At 38.9% G+C, this 23,209-nt stretch overlaps 1 protein-coding gene across 1 annotated transcript in view; it reads left to right on the top strand.

Moving 5' to 3' along the window:
- The window catches only part of smpd3 (sphingomyelin phosphodiesterase 3), an 88,837-nt gene that overhangs the window by 34,427 nt on the left and 31,201 nt on the right, over positions 1-23,209 (top strand). The window contains exons 2-4 of the mRNA XM_039614386.1: positions 4,065-4,757; positions 8,745-8,987; positions 9,074-10,031. Of these exons, the coding sequence (XP_039470320.1) occupies positions 4,456-4,757; positions 8,745-8,987; positions 9,074-10,031 (1,503 nt within the window). The 5' untranslated portion in view covers positions 4,065-4,455. The remainder of the gene's footprint in view (positions 1-4,064; positions 4,758-8,744; positions 8,988-9,073; positions 10,032-23,209) is intronic.

Genomic DNA, 23,209 nt, shown 5'->3' with positions numbered 1-23,209 from the left:
AATGTAGATGTTGATAATCGCTGTATGTGTGACAGTGTTTGAGGATAGAGGGTACATGCAGACGTATAGACACACATTTTGTGAGCTGTAATCACCATCAAGCAACCATCAAGGTCATTTTGCAGCAGGAAAAAAAAAATGTGAAGATTAGAAACAAACAAATGAAAACATGCGGCACAAAAACCTCCTTCTTTGAAATGAATGAGCGTTTTTAGTTGCTAATTTTCTCTTACTTTTTTTTTTTTTTTTAAGATCCTGGTGCTCTGTTGGATCCAATCGAAAGAGCATTAATCTCCCCACAGGTGATAATAACACCATTTTTACATAAAATCACATTGTCTTTATCTGTGTGAGGTATAATTATGATACAAACTTAAAGCCAGAAAATACCTGTTCTAATCATCATTACACAGCACTATCATCATAATTTACTGATGGAGTTTTTGAACGTCATGATTTCTGTGTTCATTGTATTGGCACACCAGCATCTCTTCATATAAACTGCTGTAGACTGTAACTTTCTCTGTATAACTGTCGTACATGCACCTCTCGTTCTAGCTGTGCTGCTTGAGTTTTATTATGCAACTGTTAATATTTAATTGTTTGGAGTTGAGTTGTGATACTTAAACCTGCTAATATTGACTTGCTTATGCCAGTGAGAGGCTGATGAATCTGAATTCGAACATGAGCAAGTCTGGCACAGAGTACTGAGAGGATTTTCTTGCATGAGTGAGTTTTGAATTATCCATGTATTTTTTTCTTCCTGAAACCTAAAACGAGCAGCCATAAATAGCACATTTTAATGAGCACCGGCTGCAAATTGCAGCTTAAATGCCAGGCGGCATGGAGTCAGTGCAATGAGTGAATTTGTCTGGATTAGAGTTTATGTGCAGGGGGTAAGCTGTCTGTTTGCTTCCTTTTTGTTAATTCACTCTCTGCTTGCTCTTCCTTCTGCTTGTTCTAAATGCATATCAGAGTTTCATCAATACTTGAGAACAATGAAATTATTACCTTCTGTCATGTATCTTAAAAATACAGTAAACAGTGTTGTAATGTTTGCTGTAACATTACAAGGTTTAAAAAGTTTGGTTGACTAAAATCATACCTCTTCAATGAGTCTGTCATCCATCTTCAATGGATGACAGATGGATGAATGATGGATGGATGGATGGATGGATAGAGATGGATACATGATGGATGGGTTTGGGTGGCTGTAGCTCAGGGAGTAGAGGAGGTCAGCTGCTGATCATAAGGTTTGTGGTTCAATCCCTGGCTCCCCAGTCTGCATGCCAAATATCCTTGGGCAAGATACTAACCCCCACTTGCTCTCCGATGCATCCATCGAAGTATAAATGTGTATGAATGTTAGTTAGAAAGCACTGAAAAGTATAGACAACAGTGCTTGTGTGTATGGGTGAATGCAGCGTGTTGTATAGAGCGCTTTGAGTACTCCACGAGAGTAGAAAAGCGCTATATAAGAATCATTTGTCATTATAAGAAACATTTACCATTTACCAGTCCATGGATAGATAGATGGATAAATGAAGGATGGGTCAGTGGATGATAGATGGATAAATAATGAATGGATGGATGGATGGATGATGATAGATGGATGAATGATGGATGGATGAAAAGGGGTGAGGGTGCTATCTTCTGTCTGCTTGCTTTTTTGAGTAAGTGAACTAAATATAGATATGGAAATCTAGTGTTTGGAGCATAATAAATCGTTTCACTTTGCTTGTTATTTCAAAATATAATCATATCAACTCACTTTAAACCATAGTTAACCAGACATACAAGATGCCACAGGGATGTCACCCACTGGTTTTTGAGTGAACAGTACAAAAATACTAGAAATATGCTCTACAGTACTGAAGGTCACGTTATTTATCACATAATCATCAAAAACAAAACCAAGGAAGATGGGTCCTGTTCAGTGACTAGCAAATAATGGCTAAAGTCGCCTTTCTCAGTACACCTGTCAGTCAGTGCCTCACCGGTGCCATTCAGCCTATGGACAGGTTAGCTCACAGTTTTGAGATGTAATGCTTAGTTTATGGCTGTCCAAAGAAAAAAAGTGCTGCAAAGGTTAACCCCAAAAAGTGCTACCGCTTTTCTCCATATGTCCAGTGAGAATTGAAGTGTGGACCTCCAGATGTTAGACTTAAAGACAGTCAGTAAAACACTGCCGTCATCTGCCCCTTATGCCCACTGGTGAGTCAGCAGGTCATCTCTTTATATCTTTTCAGGTCAACCATCGCAGCAGGAAGTCAGCAAGTAGTAGCACAGGCGGCTCCTCTGTCATAACATGAATCATTACGGTATACAAAGGTATCGACCGTACACAAGAAGATTACAAGGATGGAGGAGGAGGTAATTCTGAGAGAGATGTCCTATTCAAAGAATGAGCCTGTTTGACAAAAGAGCTTCATTTTGGGAGAAAATAGTAGACGGTGGTGACAAACAGCTCCCACAGACATGTTTTGCTGGAAAGTCTTCTATCCTAAATAGATTAAAAAAAGCAGACCTGTGACAAAAAGAAAGATGAATACGTGACAGCCTGTGCTGTCTTTGGACCACTGTGGAGGTGTGATTATACAGTCCAAATACAGAATGAAAAGTTTCATTGATTTGGTGAGCTTTGTCAGAATTGCTTTACCTACTTTCTGCTTTAATATGGATTGTGAGTATAATATCCACACAGCATTTCTCCAGGGTTTCAGCAAGTTTATATTCTCTTGTTGCACAGCAAATGAGACAAGGTTCATTCAAAAGCATGGGTTGTTCCACTGCCCTTCTCTGCTGGGCATATGATGTTACACCAAGGTCAGCACTCTCTTTGTCTTCCTAAACTCGCCTGTTGACATGAATGAATTAATCTAGTCATTACTTATTCATGTCGGTGGGATTGATTCTCTTCCCTCTGTTGCCAGTGTTGATATTAAAGTTGGTTAAAAAGCATTTAGGGTTGGAATTTCTGGTTAAGTCATCTGCAGACAGGAAGAACGACGTGGTTAATGTCCTTTCCATTGTGTTACCTTTTTGTGACAACAATTACTGATTCCACGATGAGCTGTTTCTGCAGCCCTTCTCCTATTTAAACATAGACTTTAAATTATTTAAACACTGCGGGCTAAAAATTTCCGTGGTAGTGGATTTGTGTGTGCTCTTTGTTTCACCTTCAGGAGCTTTGTAGTCGTTAATATCATCATATCTTTCAACTCTTTAGTTTATATAATATTTATGTTCTGAAATACTCAAATGCAAGTCACCTTTTCTCCTTTTTTTGTATACACTGACTTTTCCATGAGGAATATAAATGTGTTATCTTTTCAGAATCAAACACAACACTTTTAAGTGGAACTGTTGCTGCAGCACTGCTAACAAGAAAAGTGGGCCAGACCCGAGAAAAACTTTTCTAAACTTGCAGGCGAGTGACTGAAACAGCTACCAATGAGAAAGACAAATGCCATTGATTGGCTCATGACCTGGTAGTAAATACATAAAGTTGTTTTCTATGTAACTGGAATGTCCGTAAGCGACCTGCCGGTAGCTTCAAAGCGATGTCCGATAAACAAATCACTTCCAGTGTAGATGCAACTTAAGTGTAAGCAGGCTACAAACTCAAGTTTAGCTGCTATCCATGCAAATCAGCTGATTTTAGTGCCAAGCCACATCAGCTGATTGCTCCTTCTGTACATCCAATTGACTATCGTGTGCAGTTGCCACCATTTAACCTGTATGATAGTATGACCACAGTCTGATCAACTGCTTGACTTCTGAAATAGCTTCAAAAAAAATACTTCCTATAATCCGGTGTTGTCAGGAGTATGTCGTACTCGCTGTCATACATTATTCTTTCTTCTTGTTAGATGAGAAAAACTACAGTAAATAATTTTGCCTGCAGGCTTACAAGCCTCCGTGGGGACGTGCAGTTATTATGCAATTACAGTCATTCTGACATGTATGAGTTTCGCTCCCAGTGGAATAAAGTCAATTACTGATCGCCTGCTTCTTTTTCCTTCTCTCCCGCCTTTCCTCTATCGATGTGCTTCTTTCTTCAGGTTTGGAGGAAATGCTGATGTTGAGTGGATACCCCCTCCAGAGGTGGCTTGAGTCCTCGCAATCATAGATCCGTCATCAAGGGAATAGCTTTCATCATGGCAACTGCCTACCTCGAGACTGCGCTCCTTGACCCCTCCTGTGGAGGGTGTAATTACTGAGGGAGGGGCAGCAAGACTGAGATAAGCTTTCCTGTGAAGATAGAAATCATCCAAACCATGTAGTGTTCCTTTCTCCAAGGAATGGGGGAGGGTCTACATTTGAGTCTGATCTTTTTTCATTTATTTCTGCTTATGTAATCAGTGGAAGAGATTTTGTGATTGATTATAGTGTATGTGGGCGTGCAAGGTGAGGAGAAAGTGACAGACAGAAAGAGAGAGAAGAAGGAAAGAGATGGTCCTCCACATCACCCCGTATTCCAGTGCCTGTCTGCACTTCTTGGATGGCTTGTCGTGGAGCCTGGTGTTTCCCTGTTACTGGTTCCTGGACCGGCTCCTGGCCTCCTGTGTGGCCACCTCGCTGGAGAAGCGACAGCGCTCCCAGGACCCCTGCTCCTTCCTCACGTTATGTGTGCTGATCTCCGCACCCCTTTACCTGCTCCTCCTCCTCGCCTCCTTGCCCTTTGCTCTGCTGGGCTTCATCATCTGGGCTCCCCTGCAGGCGATCCGCCAGCCCTACCTTTACACCTACTGCAGGTTAGTGCTAACTTGGCTATATTTCTTTTTATTACTACTGCTGTTTCTGTGAATTTACAGGGCTCTGAAAAAGTATTTTTACCAAACTTGATTTAAACATTTAAATGTTTCAGATCAATAATCACATTTTAATAATAAACAAAGTTACCCAAATAAGTACATAGTGCAGTTTTTAGATGATTTCATTTATTAAAGGAAAAAATGCTATCCAACCTTGCCTGGCCATAGGTAAAATAAAAAATAATTGGAATAGTGGTGAACTTTCCCAGGAGTAGCCAGCCTAGCAAAATTACTCCAAGAGTGAAGGTTTCATAGTGGCCTGGCCAAATTGAGATGCTTTGGCATGACCTTAAACAGGTCCACAGAGATATGAAAGACTTATTTGAACTTATCACAAATGCTTAATAGTAGTTCTCGCTGCCAAGGGTGGCATAACCAGTTATTAGATTTATGTGGAATTACCTTTTCACATGGGTCCAGGTAGGTTGGGTAGTTTTTTTTTTCATTAACAAATCAAATCATCATTTAAAAACTGCCTTTTGTATGTACTTGTGTTTTATATTTTATTTGTTTAATCTGAAACATGTAAGTGTGACAAAACTGCAAAAAATAAGACATCAGAGAGGGGCAAACACTTTTTCACAGCACTGTACATAATATCTGATTATGTATGTATGTAGTGTCTTTCACTTTAGACCATCTTTAGACAGTATTATGTAGAGTGACTTAACTGTTTTAAGGTAACACAGTCTGAATAACATCTAAAGATGAAAGAACCACTTTTCCTGCTTAAGGTTTCTACAGGTGAGGAGGGCAGACCTACAGCCAACCATGCAACTAGGCATTTCTTTGTCCTTGCAGTGGTTCCGTTTAAAGATGACTGGAAGAACGCAGTTTATACTGGTTTACACATTTTAGACTGGCTTTCAACTAAACTGTGAATGAAAATGAGGCCCTGGATCAATATAAAGGGAAAAATGGGCCGAGCAGTTGTAGAGTCATGCTTCATTTTTTATCTAAAGAGCCAGTTGTTCACAGGGGTTGGATATTTCAAGAAGGAGAAAATGAAGTCATTATCTTGTGTAAATAGTTTGCTCGCGGGTCTGCTTTCCAGCTGCAAGACTCCATCGGCTCTCAGTGGGTGTTTTGTTATCCAAACACCCACCCAAGTGGCAACCCGCTATAACCACGAAACGGGAAATACAGTATTTAGCTCTGTTTGCTGTGGGACAGCAGCACTGTCTTCCTATAATTTAGCAGTTTAAAGACGGCAAATGTAAAATGTGAGCTTCTAGTATTTTAAGTATTGTTTGTACAGTTGCCTAGTAACAGTTTATTGTATATTCATGGATAATATCTTTAAAAAGGTAAATAGCACCAATGGCAGTAGAGTTCAGGGCCAGAAGCATGAATTGCGGGTAGAGTAGAAATGGTAGAGTTAAAATAGAAAATGTATTCATAGCATGTGTACATCACATAATAATCATTTGAGAAACAGGTCCTTGGACCTACAGTTTATTTTTCTTCAGAGAGTCTCAAGGACAGCCTAGCTGCTTGGTGATAGTACAGAATTCACTGTGTTCTTATCTGAAAGATGAAGAAAATTGGATAACGAGACATCCTAAGAACTTATAGAATTTACGTATAGCTTTGTTATTCTTGATATGCTGCATCTCACATAATACATGTATTTGTGTTTCATACTACTGACAACTCCTGAAAGATTTCTGCATGAAAATAAGCTTGTCTCAACAGTATTTTTATAATACTCATCAAAGACCAGGCTTTACAATTCAACATTTCATTGCATCAAAGTATACAGCACCAATTTATGTTTGGATGGATAGATGTGTCTATAGTATTATTATAACCCCATATGATCTCACCAGTAAAGGGTTTCAAGATACAATAACAAAAAAGAATCTATTTAAATCCAACTTAGATACACTAATTTTCTACCTTAACAGAGTTAGATATGACCAAGAATGCTATAAGTTTATTCTACCAATTAACAAATAAACAGTTTGGCACAATGTGAGGAAATATATACAGTAACTAAACTTTTTGTCTTAGTTTCCTATTATGTGACGAGTGTTTCTCTCCAGGAAGAGCAGATGTTAGGTTTTGGTCTTTAAAGGGCCTAATAAGACTCCTAGATCTAAAACTTTCACACTCTGATGTTGGTGAGACCTTTCAAGAATTGGGGAGAAATAAATTCCAAACAGAAAGGATTTTTAAAAGCTGAAAAGCACATCAGTATCATTTTACTTAACAGACTCCCACAAACACCTGCTGAAAAATTAGCAACAAAGGACTGTTTAAGAAGAAGGTGTGAATCCAAAATTTATGATCTGTTTCTGGTCTGTTTGGTTTTAGGTTTTCTTAATTTTTAGTTTTACTCATAGTTAGCATTATTTATTATAAGCCTTCAGTTCTTGTTAGTTTAAGTTACTGTTTGTGTTTATGGAGCTTTGGTTGCACCTCTGTGGCACTTTTGTCTTGCATGAGCATTAAAGAATAGGGTTAGGGTTCATTTGTGTCCTTGTTTCAGTTTCATTGCTTTAATTTGGCAGTTATTTGTCTCTGTGTGGTACACTGTCTTGCCTTGTTCCATTGTCTAGACTAACTTCAGCTGTGTCTCATTACCCTCTGGTTTCCACCCTCCCAGTTACCCTTACTGTGAATAAACAGTCCAATCTTTCCACTCAGTCTTTCTCTTAGTGTCTCTTTTGCTCCTCTGTTTATCCTTCTTGTCTGCTCCTTTCCTGCTGTTTCTTTCCTGTGGATCTTTATATTTTCTGGACATCGCATCAACCTAATCAAAGGTGTGTTTGTAGCTCAATCAGTTTGCTTTTAGCATCTGCATTCAGGTCTTCATGACTGATATGCTCCCACAAACTAATGACACCAGCTGTGCTTTAGGCACCAAAACTACCTGGTCTGGGTTAAATAGATCACTTTTAAAATTTCACAGTATCATGGAGTCAACTACTGCAGCTCAAGCACAAGTAAAGAATTTCTTCAATTTTTGTTCTTCAGATGGCTTTCAAATCTTCAGGCAGTGTTTAAGTGGCACACATAGTGAGAACCATAGGTTTTTAGACAGTAGATGATTTTTGTAGCTTTGCCTCTGCCTGCAAGTGGAACTGGATCAGTGGTGTTCATTCTAATGAATTCTGAAGTGTAGAGAGCTTTACACTTTGCTCAGGTTCAGCTAACTGCTGCAAAACTCATCAGATGGTGCCTCACATTATGCAACACAAACCCAAGAGTTTCTCAAGGCAAAGAAATTGGATATTCTTGAATGACAAGTCAGCCAACTGATCACAACCCAACAGAGCAGCTTTACAGTTATTGAAGAAAGAAATGCACTGCTTCTGGTTCTGAAAGAAGCATTATTTATTTTATTATTTATTTATTAAATTTGCTGTGCTTGTGCACAGATACAAAATTTAAAAAACTGTTTTAATACCCAAATACATAAGGCCTGGATCTGTCTATGTAGACACATCTCTTTAAGTCCAAAAAAGTCAAGGTGACAGAAATGTAATCTATTTCTTTAGACTACATTACTGAGATAATAAAGTTAATAAGCAGAAACCCCAAAACTGTTCAGCAGCTAATTGCTTTGAGAGATTCTGCTTATAAAAAGTATTTGCTTTTGATTAGCATCCTCATGGCAATAAGATCCTGTGTTTGAAGTATCTTGATTTCTTTAATATTGCTTAGAGTTCAATGACCAGTCGGATATTACTCTCAGTGAGTGTATGCTCAAGATGGAGCTGGAACCAAGAGGCAATTAGCTAAGCTTAGAATAAATGGAAAACAGCTTGCTTGGTTCTCTAAGTATATCTTTTAGAAAAAGAAATCTGGGAAGAATTACCTTGCTTCTTTTGAAAAAATGCTTTTGCTCTTAATGCCCTATTTTTCTTCTGGTGTTATATTTGTATTTAAAGGGTGTTTTTTCTTTCTTTCTGTCTTGTCTAGGCCAGACAAACACCAGGCTGAACAAGGTCAAGCAGGTGCTGGAATTGGGGAATGGAGGCCACAGGGCAGAAGCTTCTGTTTCTGCAGTGCCAATGTTTGCCTTCTGCCCGACTCCCTAGCAAGGTTCAACAACCTGTCAGACACCCACCGGAGAGCACGGGAGGTAGGGAAGAGGATCCGCAATGGTGCCAGCCGACCTCAGATTAAAATCTACATTGACTCACCTACCAACACTTCTATCAGGTATGGACAGATCAATCCAAACTTCCTTGTGCGCTTATCTGCAGTAAATGCCTCTATGTTCATATTGTTTCTGTTATGTTTATCAGTGCGGCGTCCTTCAGCAGCCTTGCTACAGGTTTCCGTCGTACCTCATCGTTGGACCAACGTCCAGACCAAACACACACAACCAATGGCCCAGCCGACACCGAAACTGAACCTGCCACCGAGTGCCCGATTCACCCCTCAGGTGCCACTGACTGCCCCGTTCACCCCTCTGTGAATGACCAGGGCTCTGCTGAATGCCCTGTGCACCCTGATGGGGCAGACACTACAGCAGACTGCCCCCTCCACCAAGGGGGGACTAAAAGCAGCTCAGACTGTCCCATTCACACCTCAGGGGAGGCTGCAGACTGCCCCGTGCATTCCACAGTAGCTCAGAGTGCTCCTGGTCATCATGACTGTCCCATGCATGGGGATGGGACCCAGCCAAAACCCTCAACAGACTGTCCGCTTCACACCTCAGGGGTTCAAATTAGCATCAGTGCTCCAGAGCCGGACCCCCAGGAAGAGGAGGCGGAGACAGGGAACCACCGGCCCGGAGAGCACGGAGGGGCAGACACGGGCAGCATGACTGCTTCTCGTGAGTCCCTTGCTCGTTACCATGGAAGTGATGGCGGGATAGGGATATCCTCCAACAATACTCTCTCTCATGTCCCACGCACATCAATATTCAAGCGCCCAGGACGAAAACGCCGCCATGGAGATGAAACGTTCGACCATGAGATCTCTGCCTTTTTCCCTGCCAACTTGGATTTCCTGGCTCTACAGGAGGTATTTGACCATGGATCGACCACTAGACTACGGCGCCAGCTGCATCGCTATTTTCCCTACATCCTGAGTGATGTTGGGCGGTATGGCTGGAAAGGCTGCTGCTCCAGGTTCAAATTCCTGAACAGTGGGCTCATGCTGGCAAGCCGTTACCCTATCCTGGATGCACGATATGAGTGCTACCCCAATGGCAGAGGGGAAGATGCACTGGCAGCCAAGGGGGCGCTGTTTGCCAAGGTTTGACTTCATTATCTCTCTCTTTTTCTGCTTTGTTGTTACTGTTATTACGCACAGGTTTAGGTTTAGTCGGTCTGCTGTGCTGTGTGAAGTAGCAGATCTTAAGCTTCAGAGTCGTGACCACTGGTTTGGTTTCAGAGAGGACGGTTTACTGTTCAAGAGATCCTCTAATATTTCATTTATTTGACCTTTTTTGAAATGCTTTTCACTTCCCTTTGAGGACATTTAGACTCCTTCCAGGAGGCAGAACATTTGGTTTTAGGTATTATTACCACCAGCATTTAAGAGTTCTTTTAGTTGGCTAAATGCATCAGGATAAAAGCAGAACACACCAGCTGACCATTTTGTTGTCACAATTTTATAAATTAGTCCTTGATTCTAATAAGGTATTATCTGGATTTCATCAGAACTGGCTCCGAAAGCTTATCCACCATCAGTATAGCAAACACAAGCTCAATATTAAAAAAAGAGCTGAGGATAAAATCATGTAACATGTTTATTCTTGGAGCAATTCGGCAAGCAAAATAGGCCAAGGTATATCGACTCCAAGTCTTCATCAGGGTCTGTTTTGCTTGCTGAACTCCTCCAAGAATAAACTTGATACATATTTCCATCCTGAACAGTGCCTCAGCAATCCTCTTTTTCTCTGATTGGGAGTCTTTGACACAACTTAGAATCTCTCTACCTCTTTTCCTGGAATCATTTTGCCACCCACATAGCATTTCTTTTGCATCTGAACCAAAATTCACTTGCAGACCTAATATTTCTTGCAGCAGAGATGTGTCTCTGCTCTGACGACTGCTTGGTGCTACTTCAACTGAAAGCTAATCCTGTCATCACTGATGCTGCTCTGGGACTTTGGCATGGCAGTAATTGAATCTGCCCATTAAGTCCATTTAAACTAAATTAACGTATTATACATTTGTGAAAGAGAGTGTGAAAGAAGGCCAGAGAATCAGATCTAAAATGACCTGTCAGCTGTGTACATTAATTATAGATCTCAGTATTGTGGCATCGTAGCGATTGTATGGGGAACATTTTTTAAATGCTTCTGTTATTCTTCCACGTGTAACAAACTTTGCATAACCCATGTGTGATGCAACTCACACACGTTTTCTACACATTTGCAACAATCTTGCACTGAGGTAGAAAACACAATTTAAAGTACTTGCTAAATGCATTTGCTTACACCCACACTCATTCACACTTCACACATCTGTCACGGTGATGAGTGAATGCACTGCAGTAATTAGTGATCACTCACAGCCTTTCCTCATCTGTCACTATAGTGTCGACAAAAAGGTGTCACATGCTTTCGAGATTTTGTTTTCTATTTTTTTATGTTTGTTGAAGAATTATCATAATGTTTGTTTTTCAGTGAAGATATGATAAAGCATAATGATATGGCTTTGGTAATTAATGAGAGAAAGCATTGTTTACAAATGTAATTTGATTTTTTTTAAGCACTGCCAAATCACATGTTTCATGTGTTGGTAATTTAATACAACTACCAATCACTGTGGGCTGCACTTGTATAATTGTATGAATTCTTTTGCAATTACCATGTCTTTCCAGATTCTGATTTTGCATAGTTTTACATAGTTTTGCATAGTTTGTTTTGGGGGGGGGGTGTTAATATAAAATCAAAAACATTTGAGTCAGTAGGAAATCAAGAACATAAAAAGCAAAAATTTATTGATTGTAAACAATTATAAAATGTAACAAACAGATATGGATAATATAAAAAATTCTAAATAGAAAATTGGCCAAATGCTAAAACCCACATCCTAGCAAGCAAAGAAAACATACACCCTTTGCTCTTCTATTTTTTTTGTTTGTTTGGTTTTATTGGCTGATATCATTAGTTTTGACCTGATAATGGATTTGCTATCAGCGAAGCCTGTAAGCCTCATCTGCTAAGATTACTTATTGCCAAAATGTGAGAAAGAACAACATTACACTCTACAATTTTATATTCCACTAGGACTACAATTATTATGCTCATTTTCAGTTAACATGCATAATGTATTTCCAATTAACTTGCATTTGAATGTATAAAATATGGAAAATGGCTGATGAAATTTCCCACTGTGAATTATCTATATGTCACAACACAAGGACAAGTTTTTGAGGATGACGTGTGACAAAAAAAATTCTCACATCAAAAAGAAATTTAGTTCATTACTTTATTTTACCAGAAAGTTCCACTGAGATCGACTCCTGTGATGGCACACCTGTCAATCAAACAGCCACATCTTCAACTCAGGTATAAACAAAATCACCCCACTCAGAGTTTTTATGAGGGTGGAAACTATGCAAAAGATGCCAAACTTGTATCTTTCCCAGGCTGGAAAATAGGCTTCCTAATGCTGTAAATCTGGACATATTTGGTACTCACTTGAAGGTCTTTTGGAGCCAGCCTAAGATGGCATTTTTGCCACTGCTGCAAAAATTCATTTTTCAGCTGTGTAGGTTGCCCTGTGGTTTATAGACGACGTCTGTGTGAGAATAACTTCATCATCAGCATAAAGTCGTAGTTTTGCTTTAATATCTTTACTCAAGTCATTTATAAAAAAGCTGGAAACAAAACACACTGCTGCAAATGGAACCCTGCAAAATACCTTCATATCTGGCACAGCTGTTACAACATTTTGGTGTGTTTATGATCAGAACGAGTGCAGTTGACTGGTTTGCTCAGCTGCCTGTTGGGGTGTCAGCACTGCGGTGAACGGGCTGTATTGCAGTGGGACATTTGCCTTTGCTAATATTTGTTTCTCTAGTGCACTTTATTGCATTGCACATTATTTATGGGGAGTTGTTTCACCTCCCAACAGAGCGCCCATGATTCTGTCGACTCCTTTCCTCTACTCCATAAGTGCAAAGTTGGAGAGTCCATTAGGCACTTTCAGCAGCTAATAAGACATTACATGACTATGTGTTCTCTTAACGCATACATGCAAGAGCAGGAAGTTGTATGGGTTTATGACATGGTTACTAATGTACTAATGCGAGCATATGACGAGCGATCGGGTTGCTATAGTAGCTGCTGATGTCCTTCCTCCTTTGTTTGGGCATTATGAATTTTTCTTGGACTGCAGTCTTTTTTTTATTCTGTATCCTAACCAAACACACAGAATTCTGCTGGGAGAGAAAAGGCAGTACAACAGTCAGGTGCATATGTGCCATTTTTTGTGTGCATGTTTGTGATGATGAGTGTTGTGAGTATGTGAGTTCATTAATCAGCCTCATACTGTAACTATCAGGAGTCTGGATCTGATCCAGATCCCGGGTCTGCTTTATGTGGCCCGATGCTACCTGGATGTATGTGTTTATGTCCACCTATGCCCTTACATCTGCAAGATCTAATAAAGACACACGCTGTCACAGCTTGCATACTGACAGTCGCATCCTGTTAGTCCTGCTGCCTGCTGACTGTCGCTGCAGCTTACAAGCTGCCTTCACATTCCTGTTTCACCACCTCAGTGCACAGGAGGTCACTCCAGGTCTCACGACAAGCTGGCTGTTAGCCAGTTGGCAGGCTGCAAGCTGCTAACACTCCCAGCTGACAAAAAACAAACAATAATAAACAACAACGGTTCCCTTTAAGAAAATCCCATGGACTCACTTAAGGAACTGTGCCGTGTCTGAAGTACCTAAAAATAGACAATCTAAAAATATCAGCTGCACTAAAAGCAGCACATCGATGGAGGGAAATTACCTTGGATTGTTTTTGTTTGTTTTTTTAATTATTATTGATTAGTTTTATGGATATTGTTGTGATACACCTCCTGCTTCACCCTCCAAAAGCCAAATGCGACTTTTAAACTGCAATCACAATTTGTAGTAACCTCTTTCTATATTGACTAAAAAAAGAAAAAAAGTAAAGACATTTGCTGAGTAAGTGGTGAATTTATAATTGGCCCAAGATGCCAGGAAACATTCCTTACCTGAGAACCCTTTTGATTGTTTTATTTACCCAGTGAATTCAGGCTTTAACTTTGTGTCTATGAGAAATATTCTTGCTCATTTTTTGCTTGGGGTTTGGGGACATCCAAGTTTGTAAATGTGAGAACTCGAGAACGAAGCGACGTAGGAGTTTCAAATTGGTGCAAGTCTCAGACGAGTTTGAATCTTAGTTATCTTGATCTCAAGGTCAAAAGGTCAAGTGTCTGAAAATCTTGTGAATGCCATAACTTTCACGAGGCCATGTAGGATTTTGAAATTCGTGCCATAGATGCATGCAGTATTTTTTGCATCCAGAAAGCATATGTCTCCAGATGTATGAGTAATGGATGGAAATCATTTTCACTGAATTAAAAAATAACCAAAACATAGGCTTTTGAAACTACTGCAACCAAAGGATGAATTGAAAAGCATAAAAAAAATTATTAAAATATAACTAAAAACTTCTTCTTCCTTACTTTTTTCCTGTTTGCAGTGAGAAAGAAACTTAATCAGTAAAAAACAGGACAAAAACATCTCGTGGTTTCAGAGCCTCTGTTGGGACACTCGATCATATTTGTGCAGTGGATCAACATTTTTCTCTAACACTGGATTGAATAACCTCAAATCAAAGTCTGCCTATTGCTTTTTCTGGATTTCATGGTCATAATTAGTGGGTGTGTCACATGTGAACGCCCGCCTTGATCTTTCTTTGGCCATCCACCCGCTTCCTTGTGGACTGCTGCTGCTGTCCATTTTTAAAGGCTCATTCATTTCTGTTTCACAGATGTTTCCCTGCAGCTGTTGTAAGAGCCACTTTTTACACCTGCTAATATTTGATAGCGCCGTCAGTCAGATGTTTTCTTTTAGCGATTATTGTTGTTTGGATCCAACTTGTAACATGACTTTCACAAATCCATTCTGGCTTCTCGTTTCCTCTCCAACTGTAAATTGTAGATATTAAGATAAAGAATATGTTGCCAGTTAAAACCCCTCCTATCATGAGCTTTATCAGAATACATACTAATTAGGACTTGTTATTACAATCAGTTTGGGTACCCAAATCACATTTTGCTGTTGCCCTTCCTCGCAGCCTGCCTGTCTCTCAGGCTGCTGCAGGCTTTGATGTGCCTGCTGTTTAATCCTCGCACTTCTCCTTCCTCCAGACATCTTGGCAGCTTTCCAAGGCAGAATCTTGTTGGCAACCTTCGCTTCCCCTCCACGAACCTTTGGCCATTCTCATTCATTACTACTCAACACTGCAGCTCATTTCACCGCCAGCTGGGACGCATCTCATTAGGCGCACATCATTTGATCTACCTGATGTTCACACTGCGTTTCTCCATACGCATTACCGTGTTTCTTTCATATCAAACAAAAAGCAGGATGCTAAGTCTGAAGTCTTTCTTAAACAGGTGATTCTTAGCATCTCTGCTTTTTGCATTTTGTGAGGCTTGATACTACACTCTTGTTATTCTTGGGCTTCTACACTTTATTTTCCTCACATTTTCTGTCAGTCAAAACATTGTGGGCAGTGCAGTAACAACATCTACCATAAATATTCAGAGCTCGAGTTTCCCTATTTTTCATATGTAGGTGTTGTCTTTCCTACAGCTACTTTGTTTGTAGCTGGATGGTCTTTATTTTTCATCATGTCATTGGCTGCAAGATAAGCACGTTCTTCTGTCTTCTATTCTTCTCAAGTTAAGTCAAGTCATTGTCATTGTCATTCTACCATGTGCAGTGGGACAGTACACAGTGAAACGAGACAACCTTCCTCCAAGACCATGGTGCTACATATAACAGACTATCAACGAAAGTGCAATGTGCAAAAACTGCAACAAAACAAAACAAAGACAGCGCAAGACCAGACAGAACAGAACGATACAGACACAAGACAGTGCAATAGAAATGTGCAAAAGACTATGTAAATAATGTATAATGTAAGATATTCAGCTGCTAAATACTGTTTTTACTTTAACGTCCTTTTGATTGTTTCAAACATTGACTTTTAAGCAAACTGATGTCTTTTTTGTTCTGCATTGCAAGTTGTTACAGGTGAAATAATGTTTTTGATATTTTTAATAGTTTTATTTTAAGTAAAGCTGATAAATAAGAAATAATTGCAAATAATTGGTTTGCAGGAGTTATCTCATACTATGTTTGTGAAAAAAAACCTGAACTCTTTGAAAAAAAATGTAAAAGCAACAGCTGATTAAACAGCTTATTCAAAATATTTTAGAATCAAAAGTGGAATTAATGTAATTTCTCAGCGTCAGTAAGCTTAATTCAATAATATATTTACAAAGCCTGCCATCACACTTCAGACTAATTACTAAATCTAAGTTCAGTTAACTTACATTTCAAAGTAACAGGCATACTTGTGTTTAAACGTATAGAGATGTTAAAGGTAGGCGACATTACCGCTAACACCTACCATAGCCTAGCATTTTCATAACATTCAAACATGTGGAGGAGGTGGAAATTTTTAATTCCGAGTTAACATTATTCATGATTTTGCATAATCATCGTGCTGGCATTTTAGTCTGGCAATCAGGTTGGTCTTGTTTTTCTGGCAACATATTACAGTGACTGGTTTTTATTATCATTTCAATTCCATTTACTTTGGGTGAAACTGTCAAGGCCGTGATTTATGGGGTTTTTCTGCTCTGTACAAAATGAGGCCATTATATCAGTAATCTATCCCCAGCCATCCTCTGCTATTGTTTCCAGACACGTTTATTTCAATTACATCGATTATTAATTATCAATTATTTCTTGTATAAATTTAGACTCAGACAAATGTACCTTGAAGAACACACTTATTCTCGTTATTTCCCAATGGATACTTACCTGGAAAACTGCGGCAGGTCAGCAACATAAATCTGAATTATCCCTTGTGAAGAAGTGACGCACTCGGGAGAGAAAGCCAGGGAGAGAGGAAGAGAGGAAGAGATAGAATATTAATTAAAAATGTTTCCCTAAAGAGAGAGCCAGGGCTGGCTCCATAATTAAAGCTTTTCAGTCTCAACATTTATCCCCTCTTACAATTATTTCAAGCTGCTAAGTGCATGGTTGAAAAGTCATGTGTCTGTGTGTGTGTTTGTGAGTGTGTTTGTGTGTTTGTGAGTGTGCAGATACGCAGTCTGAATGCATTACTACGGATTAGGCTTTAAAATAGGAACCTGCTCAAATCTGGATTGAATAGAATGAAGATCAATGGGAGAATTCCCCAAATCCATCCCTGATCTGTAATGACCAAAAGGAAACCTCGTCACTATGAAGGTCAACTCAACTGACTGACACAAAATGCTTTCCTATCCAGGTCAAAGGGATTTCATCCCATCTCTACATGTCAAACAGAAGCTGACAGAGGTCTCAGCTCAGCTCATCTTTGCCAGACATATGTATTATTTGTATTTCAATCAATGTGCCTTTGTTAATTGACCAAGATTCACAAAATATAGCTTGTATTTGTTTTATTCATACATTTCTTTAACGGTGGGCTTGCTAATCACTAGACTTACCCAATAGTTAGCATATTAGTTAGATTACACAGCCTTAGACATGAGCAAGTTTGACAAACTTGCTGATTATTTTTGAGATTAACAGAATTGATGGGAGATCATTTAAATGTAGTGCTCAGCTGCAAATGTTCAACTTTTAAGACCAGCGATTTCAGTTTCCAAGAGTCTGAATGTAGAATTCTCCATGAGGACAAGAATGGATCTGTTTTGATTAACTCAGAACCCAAAATGGACTCGCTCAGTGTTTTTAAATTTGACCTGAATGTTCTTGTTTGTAAGAACTGAAATCGGTATATCTTGATTTAGCTTCTGTGTCTTAGCACCTCAAAGCTTGGTTGTAATCTTAGGTGAGCTTCCTACATGCAGTCTCCATGTTCTCTCTGTTTCTGTGGGAGGTGTTTTGGGTACTCCAGCTTACTCCCACAATCTAAAATGCAATTGCAGTTAATTGGTGATAAATTAAATATGAATAGGTATGAATATGAGACACACAAAGTGCATGTAATAAAGGGTTCTATGTTTTGCATAAATGACAGTCCATTCTACAGGAACTATGACAATTAACTGGAAGCATGACTGAAACCTGCTCGGATTCAATAAAACCTTGTACTTAGCAGCATAGTACTGACTGAAGTCACCTGACTGAAGTCACCTGACTTCAGACAAGATTTTATGAGATAGAAATTTGTTTGTAACTTGACTTAAGTTCTCTTAACACCTGGTTTGACTCGTATTTGTCATAGCTGCATTGAGAGCTGGCTTGCACTTGACTTAAATGTTTGAGACTTGACTTTAATTCCCTCAAAACATCACATCATCAAAACATCACTTTACCTGTGGGTGTTTTATTTATTAACCATTTAATAAATAACACACCCGAGTCTCTTGATTAGCAGTTTCAAGAATTTGTTTTATCTTAACTCCAGATAGCAATCATCAGCTGGCTTGTCTCTGTCTGAATTCCTCAACATCATATCTCGATTCAAGACATGATGTAGACTTGTAAAGACTTTAAACTGATCTGACTCCTGAATTAGCTTAAGCTCTCAATTGATTTGTGACTCTTTGCCTTTGAGATGTGACTAAGACATGCCTTTACTTACTTAACACTGGATGGCTTAATTCTTGACCCAGTCTTATCTCAGCTGCCTAAAACCTGGTCTTTGTTGCTTGATTCAGAAATGGGTACATGTGAAAACACACAAGAGACAGTGGGGGAGTTTAACTGGAACTTCAAGCATGAAGCATGATGTTCATAATCATATGCACATTTAACAACAAAGGAATATACTGACTATAAATTCACAGATACCAGCTACAGTTGAAAAAAGTATTGTGTTATAAAATTTATTTTGTTATATGTTATTAGACTTTCTTTTTTTACAATTCTACTATAGCTATAAAATACCTCAGATCAAAGGGTCTGTTGTGTCTATCGGTCAACTTGTTACTATCATGCATGAGAAAAAGCAACACTGCACTGTAGGCATTATTGCATTGTAGAAATGTTGTACACTCAGGTAGTTCATGGCATAGCAAAGTCCAAATGTAATACATATTTTTTTCCATTGTTTTGTTTCAAGATTTATATAGGAGTGTTGTTTATCAAACACCGTTTGACAACACAGTTTTTCCTAAAAAGAGCATCAAGCATCCAAACTTGTAATTAAATACCCTGATATGAAATAATGTGCATGTTTTGGTTCGTCTGGTAGGGCAAATGGAAGAAGACCACAGCTTTGTGCTTGTTGTCTTTGAGTGAAGCGATCAAACCCATGCGAGTAATGCAAGATGAAATGTGGGCTCACTCCTCATCTGATTTTAAAGTTAGGACAATTAGATACAGCAGCCTCAGAGCCTTCTTAATGAGACGAGCCTGGTTCGGTTGGCTCCCAGTGTGAAATCGTCTCTCGCAGCTCGTTTCAGTTTCCGCTCTGTTTTGTCTCAATGCTCTGTAATGAGGGGAAGTCTTGGGAAGTTTTAGCATCTCATATCCTGCATGTTCTGACTCATTTGTTTTTTAATTTTAAAAGAAATGCAGTTAATTTCATTACATGTTATTTTTATTCACACAGAGCACAAAGGGGGGGGCTCATTTGAGCATAAATTTCTTCTAGTCAAGGTTTTCCTCCTGCTCTGCAGAGACTCCAGCTTGCGCTGGCATCATCTGAGGTCTGTGGAAACACGTTAAAAGTCCAGTCTTTCTTATATGCACGAGTGTGCACACATACACTAGACTCCCCTAAGGTCTCCTGTCAGTTTCAGGGTGTGCACACACCTATTGAAGCATACATAAGCCCCTGAAATATTAATACACAGTGTGGCACCGAGATAGAGCAGAGTGGAAGACAGAAGGAGACACAAATAAAGGAAAGGAGGACAGATGAGCTATCTGGATTAAAAGTTTATCGATCCCGGTGGTAAAATTCATTCGAGCAACAAAAAGGTAATAGTTGCAAAAATAATTAGTCCCACTTTTACAAATGTTAATACGGTGGATTAAGCTGATTAGGTTCTAGTTATTAACATTTATGTGTTTATTACAGCAGGTACCTTTGGGTCTATGGCAAGACATGGATGCATGCTACAGCAGAACAAGATCATTTCTTTTTTTTATTTGCATGGAAAATCACAGGTCATTTTTCACTAAATTGCTTTTCATTTGTTAATGAAGGCAATAATGTCAAAACTCAAGTGATTAAAAATGTGAAATTGTTGTTCAGTTGCTGATGAAGTTCTCATTTGTGAAAGACCCTGCTATGGCAAAAAAAAAAGTGCAATTATGTTAAGTTCTGCTTTTATGTGCTTTTTAAGAAGTTATGGGCTCCATTAAAAGAACTTGAAGTATTTGTGCAGATTACAAACATGATTAATGAACCTTAGAAGTGGTCATTTGCAGATTTTTGCCTTTCATTTATAGAACCACTATAACCATCAGTTGCTGCACTGGTTGCTACAATATACTATTAAAATAAATATCACAATTCATCAGCTGCTCTTTGGAGATATTCTGCATTAAAAACTGAGTTTAAAATGTTGAAGCTGACAGGATTATATAGCATATTAACATATTCAAGCTATTGTCCGAGTTGAACATTACAGATGTGCTCTGGTCATTGAATCTGCTCCAATTTCATTTTTTGGAGAATCTACATACAAAACAAGTTGATGCTCTGTAGCTCTGTTGTGCGATTTTTGGAGCTATAATTCAGGTTCATAGTAGACTTATATGGGGGTGTGCTTTGGGTTCAGTTTATTTACACCCCCTGTTTATAGACTGTTCTCCTGCTTAGAAGCATCTAAAAAAGCTTTCAGCAGAAGAATACTTTGAGGTCGCTGGTGACTTGGTGATTGCTAAAACGTTTTTCAGAGTATCTAGAATTCTTTTCTCATTTTCTAAATTTACAAGGTAATTTATTTTGGAAGACTGAGAAATGTTCCATTAATGAAACTGCCCAGTTTCTTTGAATTAACAAGATCCCAAATGAGCTCCTACTGACATGAAAGCTTGATTTCATGGGCAATAACGAGACCTCCCCTCACATACACACACTTAGTTTAAGCCAGTTTTGAGAGCAATAATGTGGTTTTAAGATATCAGAAATTAGATGTTAAATCTTTTTCCTATATAAAAAAAAGTTTTTTTGAATTTCTGACAGATGTGAGGATAGGTCAAACCTGCAAAGCAAGTAATTGTGTTAATTAATAAAGAGGAGATTTTTTTTTATCATGTAATTGCATTAGTAACATGTTAGTAACAACAGAAGTGTTATTTTTATAGCAACCTGTTAGGGCACACTGAGTAAAATGTCAGTGGCAGATGTGTATTTCAAGCCCGGATGTGGTATATCCAGTCCATCCCATTAATCAGTAGCTTGTAGAACCACTTTTAACAGTAATACCTTGAAGTAATGGCTTCCTGTATGACTCTATCAGTCTCTCACATTGTTGTGGAGGAATTTGGACCCACTGTTCTTTGCAGCATTTCTTCACTTCATTGAGGTTTGTGTGCACCGGTTTATGCACAGCTCTCTTAAGTTCCTACCACAGTATTTAAGACTCAGTCATCAGACTGAGATCTTGGCTTTGAGCGGGCCTTTGCAACACTTGGATTCTTTTCATTTTCACACAGTCTGTAGTAGATTTGCTGACATGACCCAGTTGGTTTCATCTGTCCAAAGAACTTTATTCCAGAAGTTCTGTGATTTGTTCAGACGCAACTTTGAAAACCTAAACCGCGCTGCAATGTCCTTTGTAGAGAGAACAGGCTTTCTCCTGGCAACCTTTCCTTTCTAGCAGTGTCTTCATTAAGATCATTGCTGTCTTTCCTTCTTGGCATTAACAAACACCTGAACGCACTCGATCAGCAAACTGCCAAAACATCTGCTTTCACACAGGTGCTCATACTTGCACACTTGCTCGAGTAATTAGCAGCATCAGGTTGCTAATTACTCATTTAATTCTTATGAAAGTAGTAAGAGCTCGCTTAATTTTTCACATGACTGCACGTTAAGTTTACATTACTTTACATTAAGCTCAGCTGGGCTAAAGTGAGTTAAGTTAGCAAACTAATATGAGTGATATCAATCATCCAAATTAACTCTCAAGAAAAACCTAAAGCTGTTGAACTATCGCCTTTAACTGAGGATCACTAAATTAGCAGAAAGAGGAAAAATTTGAAAATTGGAATTCAGGTGCATTCCTGGATCAGGTGGTAGTCCTTAGAAAACCAATACAACCTCCCAAATGTTCACTGATGCACAGCTTATGCAACATTATTAGAAAAGTTAATGTAGCATCAGATAGTGCATTTAGCAAAATTGGACCAGTTTTTTCTGTTTCTCTAACTCTCCCGCTTGCACAAAACACTCATTCCATTAAGAGTAATTCAATTAGTGCCTCGAATATTCAGAGGGAAATCTACGGCCCTTGCTGTGAAGTGTATTTACTGTATTTCAGCCTACAACGTGAGCTTTGTGTTTGGTATTAAAGTCAGGCTAATCAGGCTAATGCTTTATTGTGGCTTTTAGGATGTCTTATTATTGGCTCTGCACGGATACCAAGCCAAAACAGCCATCACTTTATTGGCCGTTCATATCCATTCTAGTCTGTCGCTCCTTGGTTGGGTGCTCTAACGCTGTTTATTTGGCACAGGGGGAAAATGCTTTTTCTTTCTGGATTACAGCATTATTTCGTATAAGCAACACACATCTTAGTTGAAGGAAAGGTCATGTAGCAATTCTGTTTTTGAGTCCAGGAGTAAAAACATCAGAAGCAGCTAACGGGGTGTTTAAGTCATACTAGAGAGAGACATTTATCCTACTTTGTTCCTTTATAGTTCCTGATTTTTATCTCTACAGCCATTTATGATGAGTTCAGATGTATTAACACTGTATTTATGTTTTAATGATTATACTGTGGACAGTCTTTGATTGTATAAAAACTGAAAGTTGCTAAAATAACGTGGAACTGTCGCAGTCACACAGTGACAGCGATATGATGCAAAACTTAAGACAACAGTTAGTGCTGGGGTCGTCACTGATGATGACATCGATCTCAAAAGGTGAAGGGTCAGCATTGGGTATCAAATTGAAGCTGCTCTAGTTGTTGAATATTACGAAACATTTAGGCCTCTGAGGAGTTGACTCAAGACATGGTGGAGAACAAAATGGAGCTAAAATCAAATACTTGAAAGAGATTCCTAAATTG

The sequence above is a fragment of the Oreochromis aureus genome, linkage group 7 (assembly GCF_013358895.1).
Source record: "Oreochromis aureus strain Israel breed Guangdong linkage group 7, ZZ_aureus, whole genome shotgun sequence".
NCBI classification, from domain to species: domain Eukaryota; kingdom Metazoa; phylum Chordata; class Actinopteri; order Cichliformes; family Cichlidae; genus Oreochromis; species Oreochromis aureus.
This window is presented reverse-complemented; position numbering and strand designations above follow the sequence as displayed.